This window comes from Hyalella azteca, unplaced genomic scaffold (assembly GCF_000764305.2).
Source record: "Hyalella azteca isolate HAZT.00-mixed unplaced genomic scaffold, Hazt_2.0.2 contig6416, whole genome shotgun sequence".
NCBI classification, from domain to species: Eukaryota; Metazoa; Arthropoda; class Malacostraca; order Amphipoda; family Hyalellidae; genus Hyalella; species Hyalella azteca.
In genome coordinates this window covers 358848-374909 of record NW_025936579.1, presented here as the reverse complement: position 1 = coordinate 374909, position 16062 = coordinate 358848, and the positions used below count along the sequence as shown (strand labels likewise).

At 36.8% G+C, this 16062-nt stretch overlaps 1 protein-coding gene across 3 annotated transcripts in view; it reads right to left on the bottom strand.

Annotated features, from left to right (window-relative positions):
• Positions 1-151: 151 nt before the first annotated feature.
• LOC108670150 (inactive rhomboid protein 1) overlaps positions 152-16062 on the bottom strand; it is a 55383-nt gene continuing 39472 nt past the window's right edge. For 2 of the 3 annotated variants that reach the window (XM_018157604.2, XM_047880832.1), the window contains 10 exons: positions 15902-16053; positions 15063-15231; positions 14560-14706; positions 14022-14096; positions 13408-13569; positions 12073-12102; positions 11001-11089; positions 10567-10813; positions 7293-7393; positions 152-6324 (listed from right to left, as the gene is read on the bottom strand). In XM_018157604.2, coding sequence (XP_018013093.2) covers positions 5733-6324; positions 7293-7393; positions 10567-10813; positions 11001-11089; positions 12073-12102; positions 13408-13569; positions 14022-14096; positions 14560-14706; positions 15063-15231; positions 15902-16053 — 1764 coding nt within the window. In that variant the 3' untranslated portion in view covers positions 152-5732. The remainder of the gene's footprint in view (positions 6325-7292; positions 7394-10566; positions 10814-11000; positions 11090-12072; positions 12103-13407; positions 13570-14021; positions 14097-14559; positions 14707-15062; positions 15232-15901; positions 16054-16062) is intronic. The other variant, XM_047880831.1, reaches the window with a different exon arrangement.

Sequence of the window (16062 nt, the reverse complement as noted above, 5' to 3'; positions counted from 1 at the left end):
GGCAACCCTGAAAAAAGTTGTTATTTAAAATAACTTCTTACTAGTCATTTGCTGATTGCGTTCATTGTCGGCTTAATTTTGTAAGGTTATCTCTTGTCTGTCGAGATCTTCCTAAAAGTTTCATAGATTTAGCAGGATGACAAAACAATTGTATCATTCCATGATTTATTAGTACACAAATGTTCGACCCCCGTTTTCATAAAAATCTATGTCGGGGATTTTCACAGTATTTATTTCTATACATGTTAAATATCATCGGTAATTGGTTCATTACAAAAATCATGTCACTCATGCCTTCTTTATACAACAAATGAACGAACATATAACCGCCTCACAAATGGAATGTAGGTAAAGGTTTAAAATTTCCACCTTAATAATACGTATAGTTTACCGAGATCCGCTGTTGACATGAAATTTATGAAAGTTGGTGGTTTCGTTCGACGAGCGCTACAAATTTCAAGTTTGTCGTAACACACTTTGATGATAAACCGTCCATTTAATGGATATTTATTGAATAGAGATTGAGAATCGCTTGAAGAATTTGGAGCTACGAATGATAATTTGAAAGTTTGTGATGATATAATTTGTGCTACTTTGATGCTCAACTGCTACTCAACTTTTCGAATATTAACAGTGCGCTTGCATAGGCTAGTTGTATAAGATGCTATCCGAGGAAATCGTTCAACTTTAATTCGGAAAGAGAATCACTCAATATGTGGCTTCATGCCCGCCTATCTTTCCTCGTCATATTTAATGGTGCTGAAATGTAGCATTTTCATAACGAATTCTAGCACTATTTATTTATATTAACGCGATTTGATAGATGATACAAGATGTTTAAAAAGATTTTTATTTTCGAAATGTAAGAAAAGAAATTACTTGAAGCACTGATTATTGTGCTTCGATCTATCATTGAATTTGAATCGTATTGGAAGAATTTTTTTTTCTGCAATCGTATGAATCTGAATGTAACAGCGTAAATGATTCAGGACATTAATCAAAATTATTTTCTTTGATCGTATCAACTTCAATAAAAGTGAAGGATTTTCAAAATAGCATAACGCATTCACGATAACGTTCATCACTTTTTTCGACCGTCAGACTGGCAGTATTTGAATGAGCGTACGTAACTTTCTAAGGGTCCTACCCAGTGCGGAACGCTCTTGTAATTATTCCGGTCTTAATACTGTACGCGAAAATTCAACTCTACAGCAACAGCGAGTTTAGGCTTCACAAATAAAATGATTTCGTGAAATGTATCAATTGCAATGGGCAAGCAAGTACTTATGAGATCGAATTGGCACAAATTTATTCTAACGGCACCTAGAAGCGACTAGAGGCCAGAAAATCCCAAGAGTTTCAAAATTCATGGAAACTTCGTCGAGGAAAAATCTCAGGAGATATTTCCCTTACATCATATTTTATTAATTCTAAATAACGGGCGAATTGCATGCAGGCTGTGGAATGCGATTTGCAGGATAAATAGTTCTTCCCAACGAGAACAGACAGAAAAGAAGTTTTATCGCAACTCTAATCTCATTTAATCATCTTCATTGAGCTTGTCATTTAATTATCACGATAACTGATTGAAAGTAATAATAGTATTATATAAATGAAAACGTGGTATTACCTCTATGGAAACGTGAGAGTGCAGTGGGTATCGATGAATGCTTCTGTATATTGAAAGACGATCGTTTCAAGGAACCACAACTGCCGGTAAAACTTTTATGGAATAACAAACTTCAACTTCTATACTTTGGAACACTGCTACTGAAACACTTTCATTAACAAAGTAATATCGGTTCGCGAATTCTAATGCAAGTTATGTAGACTTGAGAGTATATTGTATCAACACTTTTATTTTTTACCGAGTTTAATTTTAAAGTTCAAAAAACAATGAGGAAATTGTTCAAAAAACGTACTTTTCAACAAAGCTTATATAAAATTACAGATTTTGCCAAACTCTGGTAATGCTACACGAGACGGCCACTACAGATTAATCAGCCAATGTTCAATGAAGTGTCGCCATTTCTCCGCCTCACAGTTCATCATTGATCGTAGAGGTTGCCTGCCTTAACAATCAAGTCCAATTTTTCATAAATCTTAAATGAATGAAAAAATGTTGAAAGTAATAAATTGAATATTTAGGTAGAGTTGGCTGCGAGTTCTACAGTTTCGTGTGACACTAAATATTGTCAACGGGTCAGGTATGTTTGTTTTACTGTTAGAATAAATCTCGAGGATACCGATTGCCGAATTAATCAATGATCAGTGATGTAGCACATAAAAAAGCTTCTTCTTTATAAGCGCAAACAAACATGTACACCAAGTATATTGAGCACAACGTACAGCAAAAATAATTTCATTGTTTCTCATACGTTCCCCCTTGAGAACGTGGGCGAAACAAACTAGTAAAAAATTAATTACAAATTTAGAGTATTTTCGGTATAGGGATTTTAGGAGATGTTTTCTGAGTACTCGCTAAATTTTAATCTCGGAATCGCTATGTTTTGCCATGGCTAGATGCCACAAAAGACACGAACTTTACCGCTCTGTCCTTCCTTCCATTTGGGAAAGACACTATGCAAGTACAAAATCGTACAGGGATGCTACAACTATGAAAAAATTAACATTCATGAATCGTACGAGTATTTTCTACATAAAATAATTTAAGGGCGAAAGTAGACAAAAGAAAAAGTGAGGCGGTGGAACGCAGAATGAGAAGGATATGGCGGTGATTCTGAGAGATCAAGTGTCAGTTGAGATGCTACGTTTATTGAGGAAGAATAAGGGGACTAGGGCGACGATTGGTTTACCCTACAGCTTATTTTAGTTCACTTCGCAATACGCGTAAGCTAAGAGGATCACACCGACACGCTTCTTACTGCCAAATAATAGTATTAATAATAGTGATGATAATATTAATAGGTTATCAAAAAACATCGGACCAACCAAGTGACTAACTTACGTTATTTACACTAGATTAAATACATACAAGTTTCATATAAGTTGAATGATTCGGTGAGTGGGATGAACACTATACGAAGATGAACTTTACATACACATACAGACATATTTTGTGACAGGGAGGTCGAATATCAATATTTTCTCGAAGCCATGGAAGATGAGTTACCTGACCGCTCCTGAGCCATCGACTCCTCCGAAAAAATAAAAGTTGCTTCGGAGTTGAAATGGAAGAGCTAATGCAGTGAGATTCTTGTCCATAAGAAATTCCGTCACTTGAAAATCAAAGATGACAAATAACTGCAAGAACAGTTAGAAACTTAGCCTCAAAAAAAAAAAAGGGAACGATTGAGGAATTTTGGATGGTTCTTTCATCGAGCTTAAACCGATGAGGAAATATTGAGATAATTTCGAAATTTGGTTCAATTTCTAAAGAAATTGAGTTCAAAGTATCTTAAAAAACAATTAACTATGATGATACAAACTTGGTTTGTCAATTTACTAGTTTAACACGGCAAGTCTCATCTTGACAACCACTTTAAACTCGACTTTACTTATACCTTTTAACTTTGCATTGCATTTCTAACCGAAAACATAACATCAAATTCTTATTGCGCTACAAAACACAGGCGACTCGTTTGGTAAACATTAAAATAAATAAAGCGATTGCACAACCTTTCATTTCGAGAAACGTCACGTTTTAGTAGGTATTTAAAAGACATTTGCGGTCAACTCAACATGTCAACTTTTCGTTTCACTAAAAACATAGAAAGCAGCTCAACTTAAAATAATTCATACTAACAAAAAATGTTATATGCATAATAAGACATTAAAAATTAATTACATTAACATTTGAGCTTCAAACATGGAACCAATGGCGTGAGATAATTCGGCTAGTTTTTAACAAACATCTCCAAAATTTACTTGTTTTATGGTTTGTGCACTCGATGTTTGGTTGAGATATATTCCTGCTGAAAACTGAGTGCAAATATGGTCAGCAGGAATCTGCCAACTTAGTTAGAATCAGGCCTTGCACCTAGCTAGTTACCGCTACCGTACAAGTATAGTGAAGCAATTTAATTATTTCTTCCATATATGAGCACACAGGATGCAATGACCTTAAAGAAAATTGCTTATCCTGTATATATCATAGTGGAACCTTTGTTTGAAAAAATGTTTTGGCTCACTAGATGAATTAGAAAGAATAAGTGTCTCAATGAAACGGCATTCGATGGAATGAGCTTCAATCAAGTACATGACTACAACAAAGTTACATTAATCGAAAGAAAGAAATTCATTACAAAGTAGATAAATAGGAATGAAAGTAGAACTTGAAATGCAAATTAGTCGAATTAAATCAAAGCAAAGAGTTCATAAATATAAAACACAAGTCATTCGGTATCTCGTAACATCTTTAGGGAAGTCAAGTTTTAGGATCGGGAATATTGAGTCGTTGATTCACCTGATATATTCTGATGCAAGTTCAGGATTTGTCTGATGAGACGTCACGATGATGCATGGAACAATGGAACGCTACACACAAAAAGGTATACCTGGCCCTGAGGGCAGGACATCAACTTCAATAGACGTCTACACATCACCTCCACATCAAGACGTTCGCATTCTTTTCACACTGATTACTTCAACGCAATTAAATTATTTGCCTCTGGCGGAGAAACCATTACACTCATTTAATGTAATGAATTGAGATAATCACTTTCTTCAGGAACTCTGTGGTTAGTTCAAGATTTTTTATTGAAAGAGTTGTATTCGATGCCCTTTTGATAATGCCACCGTTCAGAAATACATAAAAAATTAATATTGAAATAAATTTTCTTATTGTATTTATTTTAAAAATCGCAAATTCCTTCACACCGAAATTCGAAACACAAAAACATTCCAAATGCCGACCGATCAACTTTGATAACGAAATACGTCAACTTGAAACTTTTTCTCCGCAATGCGCACAACTTGACAGCAATTTATGTTCATTTCTCCCCTCCAAACAACAGTTCAGAAAATCCCTGACGACTATGAGATAAAAGCAGCCGTGTGAAGTATTTATTGAGCATGTATAATATTAGTTAAGGTCTCTTTTCACACAAAAGGCGACGATCTTATCACTTGCATGCAGCAAAGTATCTTCCCAATATTTTAAAGCTCCGGTGATTATTATTAATGAGATTAAACCCAAGATCGTATTATTAAGATCATTATGTGGAATTTATAATTATTCAGTACAGGATTCAACATTTCAACTATTGGCAAGAACAGTGTGATGGATGATCTAGTGGAAAATTTATTACAATCGAATCTTGCTCTGGAGAATGAACTAGAATTCTTCTTTATTACCTTTTCCCATTCAATAAAATTTTGTTTACACTAAACAATTTTGTTTCTTAGTGGAAGATACTTTACACAGACTAAATTGATAAAGTTGTACAATGCGATACCTACACCCCAAACACGTTGACGCTACCATTTGATCAAGCCTATGAGATATTCGAGCTCGTGCTGAGCGAATGGAGCTGTTTTAGAATAAATTACTTCGGTTATTTCCTGATGTTTTGCGTCAGAACTGCATATCATTCACAATTAATAAAGATCATTCGCATGCAATAATGCTTTCATTCATCCGACAGCCACGTAATAGAGATTGCCGTTAAATTAAAGCTCAAAATTGCAATATTCTAGGCCTGAAAAGTGGTAGCCACAACCTATTTACGGTAATCTAAAGGTAAGAGAAAAATGAACGGGTCGTTCTCGTTTCATATCAAGTTATGGTGCTTTCTATTGAAGTTGATGTTTTGCTCAGCGCACAGTTCAGAGGTTAAGGGTATGCAGTTGAGATATTCACATATTTTACACTCGTAAATTGGTGTAACGTAAAACAATATGATGAGGGCGCTTAGCATAACGAGCACAGCTAACAGGCAGACCCAGATTAGGAGCACTTTACGCCGCCTGTCGTAGGGACCGAACGATACGAACGGCAGAAGCGCGTACGACAACAGGAAGCCGAAGATGAAACCGAAGATGTGTGCGTAGTTGTCTACCCACGGCAGTAGTCCTATGAGGAAGAGGGCTCCTGTCAAGCCCACAAGCCGTCCCAAGGCCGACCAAGGATGTCTTATGAGCGGCCAACAATTGATTACTTCGACGAAAAGACAAGCAAGAAGCCCGAACTGGGATCCAGACGGTCCTACTTCTGCTCTATAGGGCACGAAAATAGCTGAAGCTAAATTACCAGCGATGCCCGAGATGATGTAAATCAGGCCGATACGCACTGGACCAGCGAGCTTCTCCAGGTCTCTCATGCAGAAAAATTGAAGAAATAAGGTGATGGCGAGGTGGAACACTCTGCAACGGGACAATAAATTGTCATTTTAGCCACATGGATGGCCACTGAGCCTCCGCAAAGAGAGTTAATATTTCATGTTCTTTCTTTCACTCAGCAGTTCTTTGAATGCTGACTAATTCAATGACAACAAACAAACGAAACAAGTTAATAATTGAGGATTAATCGTCGTGTAATTGAGGATTGATATTCGTGAATCGATAATGCTCAGTCTGAATTTAGGAAAATAACATTGAGAAAACAACTCAACTGATTACAACATATTTGCCCAGTTCAAAATGACGACGTAAATAAATTTTAAACTGAACCTTCTCTTAAAATAGGCGTCAATGATCAGTTGCGGAAGAGATTTGCTCCTTCCTTTTGCTTATTTAAGACCATCAAAAGATGATTCTAGATAAACCGCGAAATTATTCTGATTCGCATGTATTACATTTTACGCGAGTTTAAGACAACTCTCTCGGTATGTTCTCTATCATCGAAAAATTGAAAAATATGCAATTGTAGACATTACCAACGAAAATGAAGAACATCAAGTCGTGAAAAACTAACTTTTAAGTAAACTTGGTAATGTTATTTATTACGTACAGTGCGAGGACAGCCATTTATAGCGAATGAAACGATTAGTTGACTCTTAAACTTTATTTACAGGAAACCTGCATTTCAATTAAATAAATTGTCCCTGGTTAAGACTTGAAGGTAATAACAATGGTATTGAACTTGAACAAATTATGTGTTCCGTTGTCAATATAATTAAGCCTCAGTTGGTAATTAATAATTTAATACTAACCTGTCCATTGTTCTTATGAAATTAAAATGAAATCAACAGCCGTTCTTTAAACGTTAGAATTATTCCGAAAGAGTAATAATCGCTGTAAATATAATAGTTAATTTAGCTACAGAACAACTTGAAAGTCAAATTACCTATCATGAAAAGTTAATTTGATTTTGAGATACCAGCGATACTCACCCGGCGTGTATAAAAAGCGAAGTCCAGAGTCTGTAGAATTGATCTGGATGATCGGGACTGTGAAAAGGTACCATACCGCACACGTTGTTCATGCAAGACACCTGCGAACAACAGTAATGCTTAATACGGGCCGCTACCGTGAGCGTATTGCAGCCCTTCTTAATACGGGCTGTTACCTCGAATGTAACGAAACACTCCATACATAATACGGGCTGTTACCTCGAATGTAACGAAACATTAATTCCATAATACGGGCTGTTACCTCGAATGTAACGAAACACTCCATAATACGGGCTGTTACCTCGAATGCAACGAAACATTAATTCCATAATACGGGCTGTTACCTCGAATGTAACGAAACATTCCATAATACTTGTTATAATCTTGGGCGCACAATGAAATAAAAAAAATAATATTGAAATAAGTATTACGAATATACAATTGAAGTTTTCAAAACTAATGCAATAATTATGAATAATTGTTCTTGTGCAAGCCCCTGAGCAAATTTTGGTAAGCTTTTTAACATTTTTACAGATCACTTTAAATTCTCACAGTGCCTTTTTTTCATTTCAGATATTGACTAATCCATTACGCGACGATTCAGAAGAACTACCAGCTAGTATATTGAACGAAAATAAAGCTTCGGACCATTCATTAAACGTTTTGTGATTCGTTTCCAAACGTTTCCTTCACAATTAAATACATATTTTTAATCATTGATTCCAAAGTGAAACAAATTTTATTTTAAAACATATTTCTGTTACTTTCATTAAACTTCTCTTTGAACATGAAATTCCAATAAGAACACCCAATCGTCAAATGCATTCAGAATTCAAGATGTATCTAAATAGCAATATAGTTAAAGGTGCATTTACATAAAAACCGAAACTGCAAAACACCAGCAAAGAAATTTTTTATTTAACTTCCAGCCATCTAAGTCCGTGTCGACGAACCCCAATCATTTATCTCCTGAAGATTTATCCGCCACAATCACATGCCCTTCTTGCCGTTAATCATTAGAAGTTTTACATTTGATTCCGGTGTGAGCGCTTGATCCACCAACAATCTGGCGTAATTTGATTAGCTTTTGAATTCCTGTAAGCCTCTTCTTTCCTATAAAACCTTCCCCTTTTTGACGCTAATCGTTCAGCTTTTTCAATCCTGTAGACTACTTCTGTCCACGCCTATCGTTTCCTTCCTGAGGTTGATTTTCCAATGATTTTATTTAGATCGATTTAGTGATAAAAAGCATTGAGGAAGGTTCTAGCCTATCTTACTTCGCTCCTTTCTCTGACTCGGCTTGAGAGCGTTGCTTGCGGTGAAGCTCTCAAACGCGATTTCTTGTTTCAGGTTATTCACATTTACAGACACAATTCTTTATACTTTTATTTAGTGTTACTGCTCTCAGCAAGCGCTTTTTGGTATTTCATTTTTACTGCTGCCAATTACTGGTTCAAGAATCTAATGCACTCCAGAGTTTCAGACTTTGTTCTTTGGAGGCATGTTTGAACGTTATCATCTTTGCAGAAAAAATGTGCGTGGACTGAGTCAATTTGGAGGTCCAGCATTCAATTCTTCGCAGTGGAGCCTCATAAGTCAGGTCTTGCTAATTTTACTAATTATCCACTTTATGCAGATTGATTACGGGGTTCGTAGAAGTTTTCACTAATTTTAAATTAATGCGCTTTATAAGCGTCTAGCTGAGCGCCTGGCATGGCTACTCGATGGCGACCAAAAACTAATTTAACAATTAGAGAATCTTTCATGGGAACCCGCTTGAATATTTGAAGATTTTCGGGAGAAAAACCTAAAACTAAACCACAAGAAGCTAACGGCAATTAGAATTCTTCACACCATCTCGGTTTAGGTTTCAGGACACACTTAAAAGCCGCTGAGTGTCATGTCCGGAGCCACGAGTTCGACGTAAGAAATAACGTTGAAACAAAAATAGGAATCTAAAAATTAAGGAGGCTTCGGCTTGAGTGGCTGACGGAGAGGCATTGGTCTGATAAGCAAATAAGAATTTCTGTAATGTCCTTTAGAATATTTACGGCCTGTAAATTGCCTCTAGTGGCCTGTGGGCTATGTGCAGGCCTTCATGGCCGCGAAGAGGCAAACACGTCTTGATGTGTAGGATAAAATTTCCCAGTATAATAAATCACAGCAACCAAAAATTTACTTCAACCTTGTGTGTTTTGCGAGGTATTGTAGCGGATAACATTGTATCTTCTCAATCAATAATAAAATTTGAAGTGTAGCAATATGAAAAAGTAATAAAATAGAAAAAAAGCTTTTCTTCGATCTGAAACTTTTTTTCTCTTGCGATTCATCTCAACAGAATGAGTGCGGGAGAAATTGTTCGTGTAGTCCGTTGGTTTAATGCATCTTCTAGTCCTATTCGATTTTCGATATGCGCAGTATCGAAGCATTTTATTTTTGGCTGATTCTGACTTTATTCTGGCTTTCTTAAGACTTTATGGGAGAACTAAGAATTTAAAAGCAAACAAAGAGCCAGTTTTTATTGGAATTTGAATATCACTATTGATTGCACCTGAGTTCTATAAATTCTTCCAACTGATTGTGGAGTTGTTTTTAGTGTAGATGATGTGAGCTCTCTTGGCTATTTATTTAAATGGTTGATGAACTAGCGATTTAAGCATACTAATGATATATGAAATTTTATGGGAAAAGTAATTCTCATATGCGCGATTAAAGTCTTGCGCAGTCTGATTGAAGCTACAGTACAGCTAGAGCGAAGCTCGAGCAAATGCAGAGTGAAGCCTATTTCAAGCTGGAGTGAAGCATGAGTTATGTCAGAGTTAATTCAGATTGAAGTAGAACTGAAAAAGGGGAGATACATAATATACATTTATGATTGACGTACTACATACTAGAAGGTTAGAAGGTTGAGCTTATGTTACCCAGTAAACCAAAACGTGATGGTCTCCACGCTAACAGACTTACGAATTACCAAAGTTAGCTTCAAACAAGAACGAATTTTCTAGAACTCTCTTTAGAGTAAAATGAATGTTCGTTGTATGTAGCGCACTTACGTAGATTGTGTACGGTGCAAAACAAAAAGAATATAGAGCACGTACGTACATAGTTTAAAGGAAGCGCACTCACGTAGGCATTACATTGAACAAAATGTACGTGTATTGTATGTAGAACACACTTGTACTTAGTTTGTAAACGAGTGCAGTATGAGTATTGAACAAATTGTACCAAGTTTGTAATTGAATGCAGCATGCAGGTGCACGTAGGATGTACGTACCTGGGAACAGAGCGTGGCTTCCTCGTGGAAATATCCCCTGACGAAGTTGCAGTACTCGCGCGTGCTGATGCGACACTCGCCATGAATGCCGATGCAGCAAGGGTGGCCTATCACCTCGCACGCCATGTGCTCGGCCGCGTGGAACTTGCGCACCGCTTGGATAGAAGTGCGCTTACGGCAGATCGGCCAGCGCGTGATGTCGTCAGGCCATTCGTGCGGCGGCACCGACGCTGGTTCTTTGCAGTAGCTGTGCAGTGGCAAGTAAATGCTTCACAAGGACGCCAAGAAATAACAATAACTGGTACCAAGGACGGTATTGTAACAACTGTACTACTAATCAAAAATTTAATCAAAATTACTTCATCATTGGTTATTATTAAATCATTAAATATTTAAATTATTAATCAAAAATTAACCAGCAGCGCAAGACTTACTCAGGGTCCTGGCCACACACAGAGCCTGAGAGACGGCCGTTGGGGCCTTTGGCGAGCTCGCTCCATTTCTTCCACACGGACACGCGTGTCTGCAGACATTTACTCGTTAATTTAATAATAATAAGAATTTATATACATATTATCAACATAAGCTCAAGATGATTTCGTAATACATTTCAATTCATAATAAGAAGTTTATAAATAAGACTTTGTATTTTAAATATTTGAATAATTAGATGACGAGTAGAGTTTATATTTGTAGCTGGATTATTTTTGTCTGGATTAGAAAAAATACCCGTTTCCTTATTGGGTGTTTATGTCAATTAAAGTCCCATATTTGTTAATATACATTCACAATAATAAATGCATGTTTAACAATAGATGTCAATTATATATTAACAAAGGAGAATGCACAAAACGACGCATGTGAATTGAGGTAAAAGAGCTGAAAAATAACAAATTAAGTTGCACTTCATAAGGATTTTGCTGCAAATCTAAAATTTCAACGTAGTAACTAAATAAAATTGTAAGTGTAGGCAGAACCATGACTCCTCAAAATAATCATGAAAACGAATAGTAATGTAACGATTTACCGCTAACACTTTATAAGAAGCATTTTTCGATTTAGAGAATTTCAGGAGAAAAATTATTGGTTAAAAATAGAGCCATATTTTTTACGAGTAGAATCAGTCGAAGTAGTACTTGAGGAATAAAGTTCCAATAATTTGGAGCGTCATGTGAAAAAGTGCTTTCTCTTATACGAGAGAAAGGGTTCAGCAGCGGAACTGTTCTCTCTTAAATGAGAGAAAGGGTTCAGCAGCTAAACTTCTATTTTTCACTGGTGAGATAAAGGATTCAAGGACGGTGAAAAATAAGTTAGAAAGGAAATAAAATTTTGTGTAAGGAATTTATTCAACCAGACGCAAATTTTAATACAGGAATCAGTAGTCTAGTGTAAAAATACTTGTATTTCAACAGAGAACAGGAATAAGAATCATGGAACAGGCAAAATAAATAAGTAAAATAATGATAATAATAATAATGATTATGAAAGAATATGAAGCTTTCTTACCGATTCAGCTTCCACTCCATTCCCGGAAGGCTAAGGGCAAGTTGACGGTAGAAAGTGAGGAAAATTTGAATTTCGTAAACATTGAAATTTTGCCGTTGTTGAGACATTTATCGGAAAATGAGAGCCTTGAATACAAACGGCATAAGCAAAAAAAAATTCAGAATATTTCGATGAATGTTTATGTTATTTCAATAAATCTTTACGTTCTTTAAATAAATATTAAAATACTTAAGTTTCAACTTTGGTCCTGGTAATGACATAATTCAAGTCATTTTTCGGACGACGACATGTTCCGATTAAGAACATGGTAGATTACCTTCTTTTTATCACAAATAAATTTTGTAATAACACTTCAGCTGGCATACATAGTAATAGGCAGGGAGAAAAATTCATGTTACTAGTACAAGAGAATATGATCAATTACAAGGTGAACTAACTTTCAGGTCAGCTACGTATTGACTTTTGGAAAATTTCGAAGGAGAAAACTATGTGTCGTTAATCTACGTTGATAAACTCTTCCTCTACTGTACGTATAGGAACGGTAAATTCCTTTGGTGGTGTGTAAGAATTAAATTTGCAAATGCTAAAGGAAATTGTTAAACTTAAATTTAATGCAATATTACTATGTTACTGATAATAATTGACGAGATATTGCTTCTTTCATTCTATATATATACGGTATGTTTATAGATGGAAAAATTTAGTTCTCGGTCTTCCACTTTTTAAACGTTCACGTTACATCTGTCGAAAGAAATGGTAGAAAGAAAATGGCACGAAGACGAGGCGTCTTTCTTGGCGGAAAAAACGAACATCGCTAAACGTATGGAGACACGACGATGTTTACCAAGCTTGATGCTCATGGCATATTACTCAGCATAATTGTTGGTCGCATCTCTGAGTGTAGAAATGTTACTTAGCTGGTAATTTGAAACACTGTATTTTACCTTCAAATTTTACAGGTGAAAGGATATGCCGAATTTAATTCAGAAGAATAACAACAATGGCATAAATAGACTTAATGTAGAATAATAAAAAGAGCAGGAATAGACTCACAACCAATTTTATTGGGTAAATGGCAGTATAAGTTGGCACAATTTACCAAACATTACGAGTGTTTCAGTAAGAATTTCCATGCAGTCTGGTACGCAGAAATTTGCAATTTCAGCAGTAGATGAAAGTCAGGCTCTGAAGAATCCGCACTGATAAAACAAAGGTAATTTTATCTGTAATATATATGTAAATTACCAAGAAGACATTCAATAAGTTACCGAATAAAGTTTTAATGACGGCGTTTCCTTTATTACCAATTTGTAAAAATACGGAAGATTCTCTCACCGAACACTCCCTCCTGGAAGACTGGACGCAGCCCGAGTCGTCGTTCCTGATGCAACAGCCAGTCTCGCGCTCCGACCTCCTCTGCTCTTCGATGTCGCGGAAAATTTTCTCGTCCTTACGCATGCACGGCGCAAACTTTGCGCCCAGATGGATCAGATCGGCCTGAGGACAACAATAAAATTTAATAAACGAAATAGATATAACTTGCGGAAAGAATTATGAAATGCGTTATGAATTAAATAAGAAATAAGAATAAATTGATGGCTCATTTTAAGAATCTAGATGCAAGTAAAAGTGCTGCAAAATATGGTCATCTTATTTTCATGTGCTCTTATTTCCGAAATTTGAGCCGAATTGAAAAAATGGTTCAATTATTAGAGTTAAGTAGTGTTACTGGAATAATTAATCAACTACATGTTAGCAAACTGATGACCATGAAGCGCAGCTCAGACAACAGTTGGACAATGAGTATGACATCGTTGAACGCCTTTACTAGATACACCTCCATTTTATATTAAATGCTACAAATACTGTAGAGTATTTTACTGCATGCGATATTTTAAGAGTATCCAGAAGTATTATTTATTTTAGTACTTGCCACCTATAACACTTACCGCTCTCGGCCCCCACCAGAAGTTCTCTGGCTCCCAATAGGCGACAGTCTGGATAGACAAGCTTGCCATCAGCACCTGAATCCAGAAAGAAGGAAACGGTATCAGCAAGTGCTTAGTTCTAGTTCTTGGTTTCATTAACTTGACACAACAATCACTTAAAATTCAGCACAGTTTATGCAGTATGCATTCTTCATCCGGTATTAGGAACACAATAGCGGGGCAACATATCGCTTCAATAACTGATCAATTTTCAATCATGGCAGCATGGAGTGAAAGTCAAAATTGAGGTAACTAGTATGAATGACTTTTCATAATAATCAAGCTTCGCCTAATATGGACAGACTATCGTGTTATAAAACAGTTTCTTACATATATTCGTTGAAAAATACGTATGCATAGCAAATTTTTTTGATATTGTTCTTGATTTTGATGCTCACGAACCAAACGTATATCAAATTTGAATTTTAAATATGAGTCTAAACAGCAAGGGGCAATACGTGAATTTCTCGGGCATCAGAAAGTTGCATGGGCGTCTCACCTGCCCGCTCTGCTGCTTGACGCTGACGCCGTACGGGGCGATGCCATAGCAGAGGATGGACAGCAGGAACACGGCAACCTGCACGAAACTCACCCACCACGTGAAGTAAGGTCTGTAGTCTTCCATCTCGTCCAGCTGGTGCTTCACCTGCACAAAAATTGTGGATGGAAAATTGTCTTTCTGACAGCAACCTTTTAGTGCCGGTTAAGAAAATTAAATTGAACTTTTAAGGCGTGAATGCCTCAAGTAAAGTCTGCACATGTCTTGTTCACGTGGTCTTTCTCGGACGAGAGATCAGATTGTAAAAAAGAGTTGGTATATTATAGCTACGAGCCTTCTGTTGGATTGGGTGACGGCATTAGCGCCTCTGCAACTGTAACCTTTCCGTCTCATAAACTAAGACTTGCATTCTCTATACCATATAAGTTGTTAAAATCATGATATGTTGCCCAATTACTAACACTAGTTCTAGTGTAACTAATACAAGGACAGAAGTATAGTACCTGGTTAACATCGTGTCTGTGCAGGCTGCCTCTGTTTCTCATGTGTCTGAAGGAGCGGCCGAAGAGGCGGCCTGAGACGCCCATGCCGTACTGACGACGGTCTGAGTTGTCGAAGCAGTGGTCGAGGATGCGCTTCCAGATGCGTGATCTGCCCACACGCGCCTCCAGCCTACAAGAAATGTGCAATCCTGCAGCCATATATCCTGCAATCCTGCAGCCATATATCCTGCAATCCTGCAGCCATATATCCTGCAACCCTGCAGCCATAAATCCTGCAATCCTGCAGCCATATATCCTGCAATCCTGATCAACTGTTGATCTCTGCCTTCATCAACTCCTATAAAATCAACGACATTTTCAGTATGATGTAACGATAAAAGATTCATTCACGCAAAAACAGTAAAAAAACTTATGTTTTCAAGTTATGAAGAGTGTCTAGATTCTTTAACATATAAATTAACTCTCTTCACCTTAAAAATTTTAATATGCGCTGGAATATTCCATCAAGATAGCATTGATATTAACTAAGATGGCACTGATATTGATCAAGATTGATACTATCGCAGGCTGATAAATTAAAACGCTCAACTATTGAGTAACACATCGATTCTATTTACGTCTTCAGCTTCTACATTAAGCAGAAACAATCGCTTGTTCTTAAACAATTGCACAGTTTATTTAAAAATTAACTGTTTACTTTCGTGATTTGATGTTAAATATTTAAATGCAATTTCCGCCGCTCACCGGCCACTGGAGGACGCCAGTGGCCGTTAAAAATATTTAATATTTGAATTTGATGATTTGATGTTAAATATTTAAATGTAGCTTCGGCCGCTCACCGGCCACTGGAGGACGCCATGCCGACATCGAGGCCATCAGCAGCGGACGAGAGGCTGCCAGGAGTGGTGGTCGAGGTGGCCGCCGTGGAGGGCCGGTACCACTCGTGCTGGTTCAGTGTCGGGTGGTAGTGAGACTTGCCGGAGTTACCACCCTGCAACAT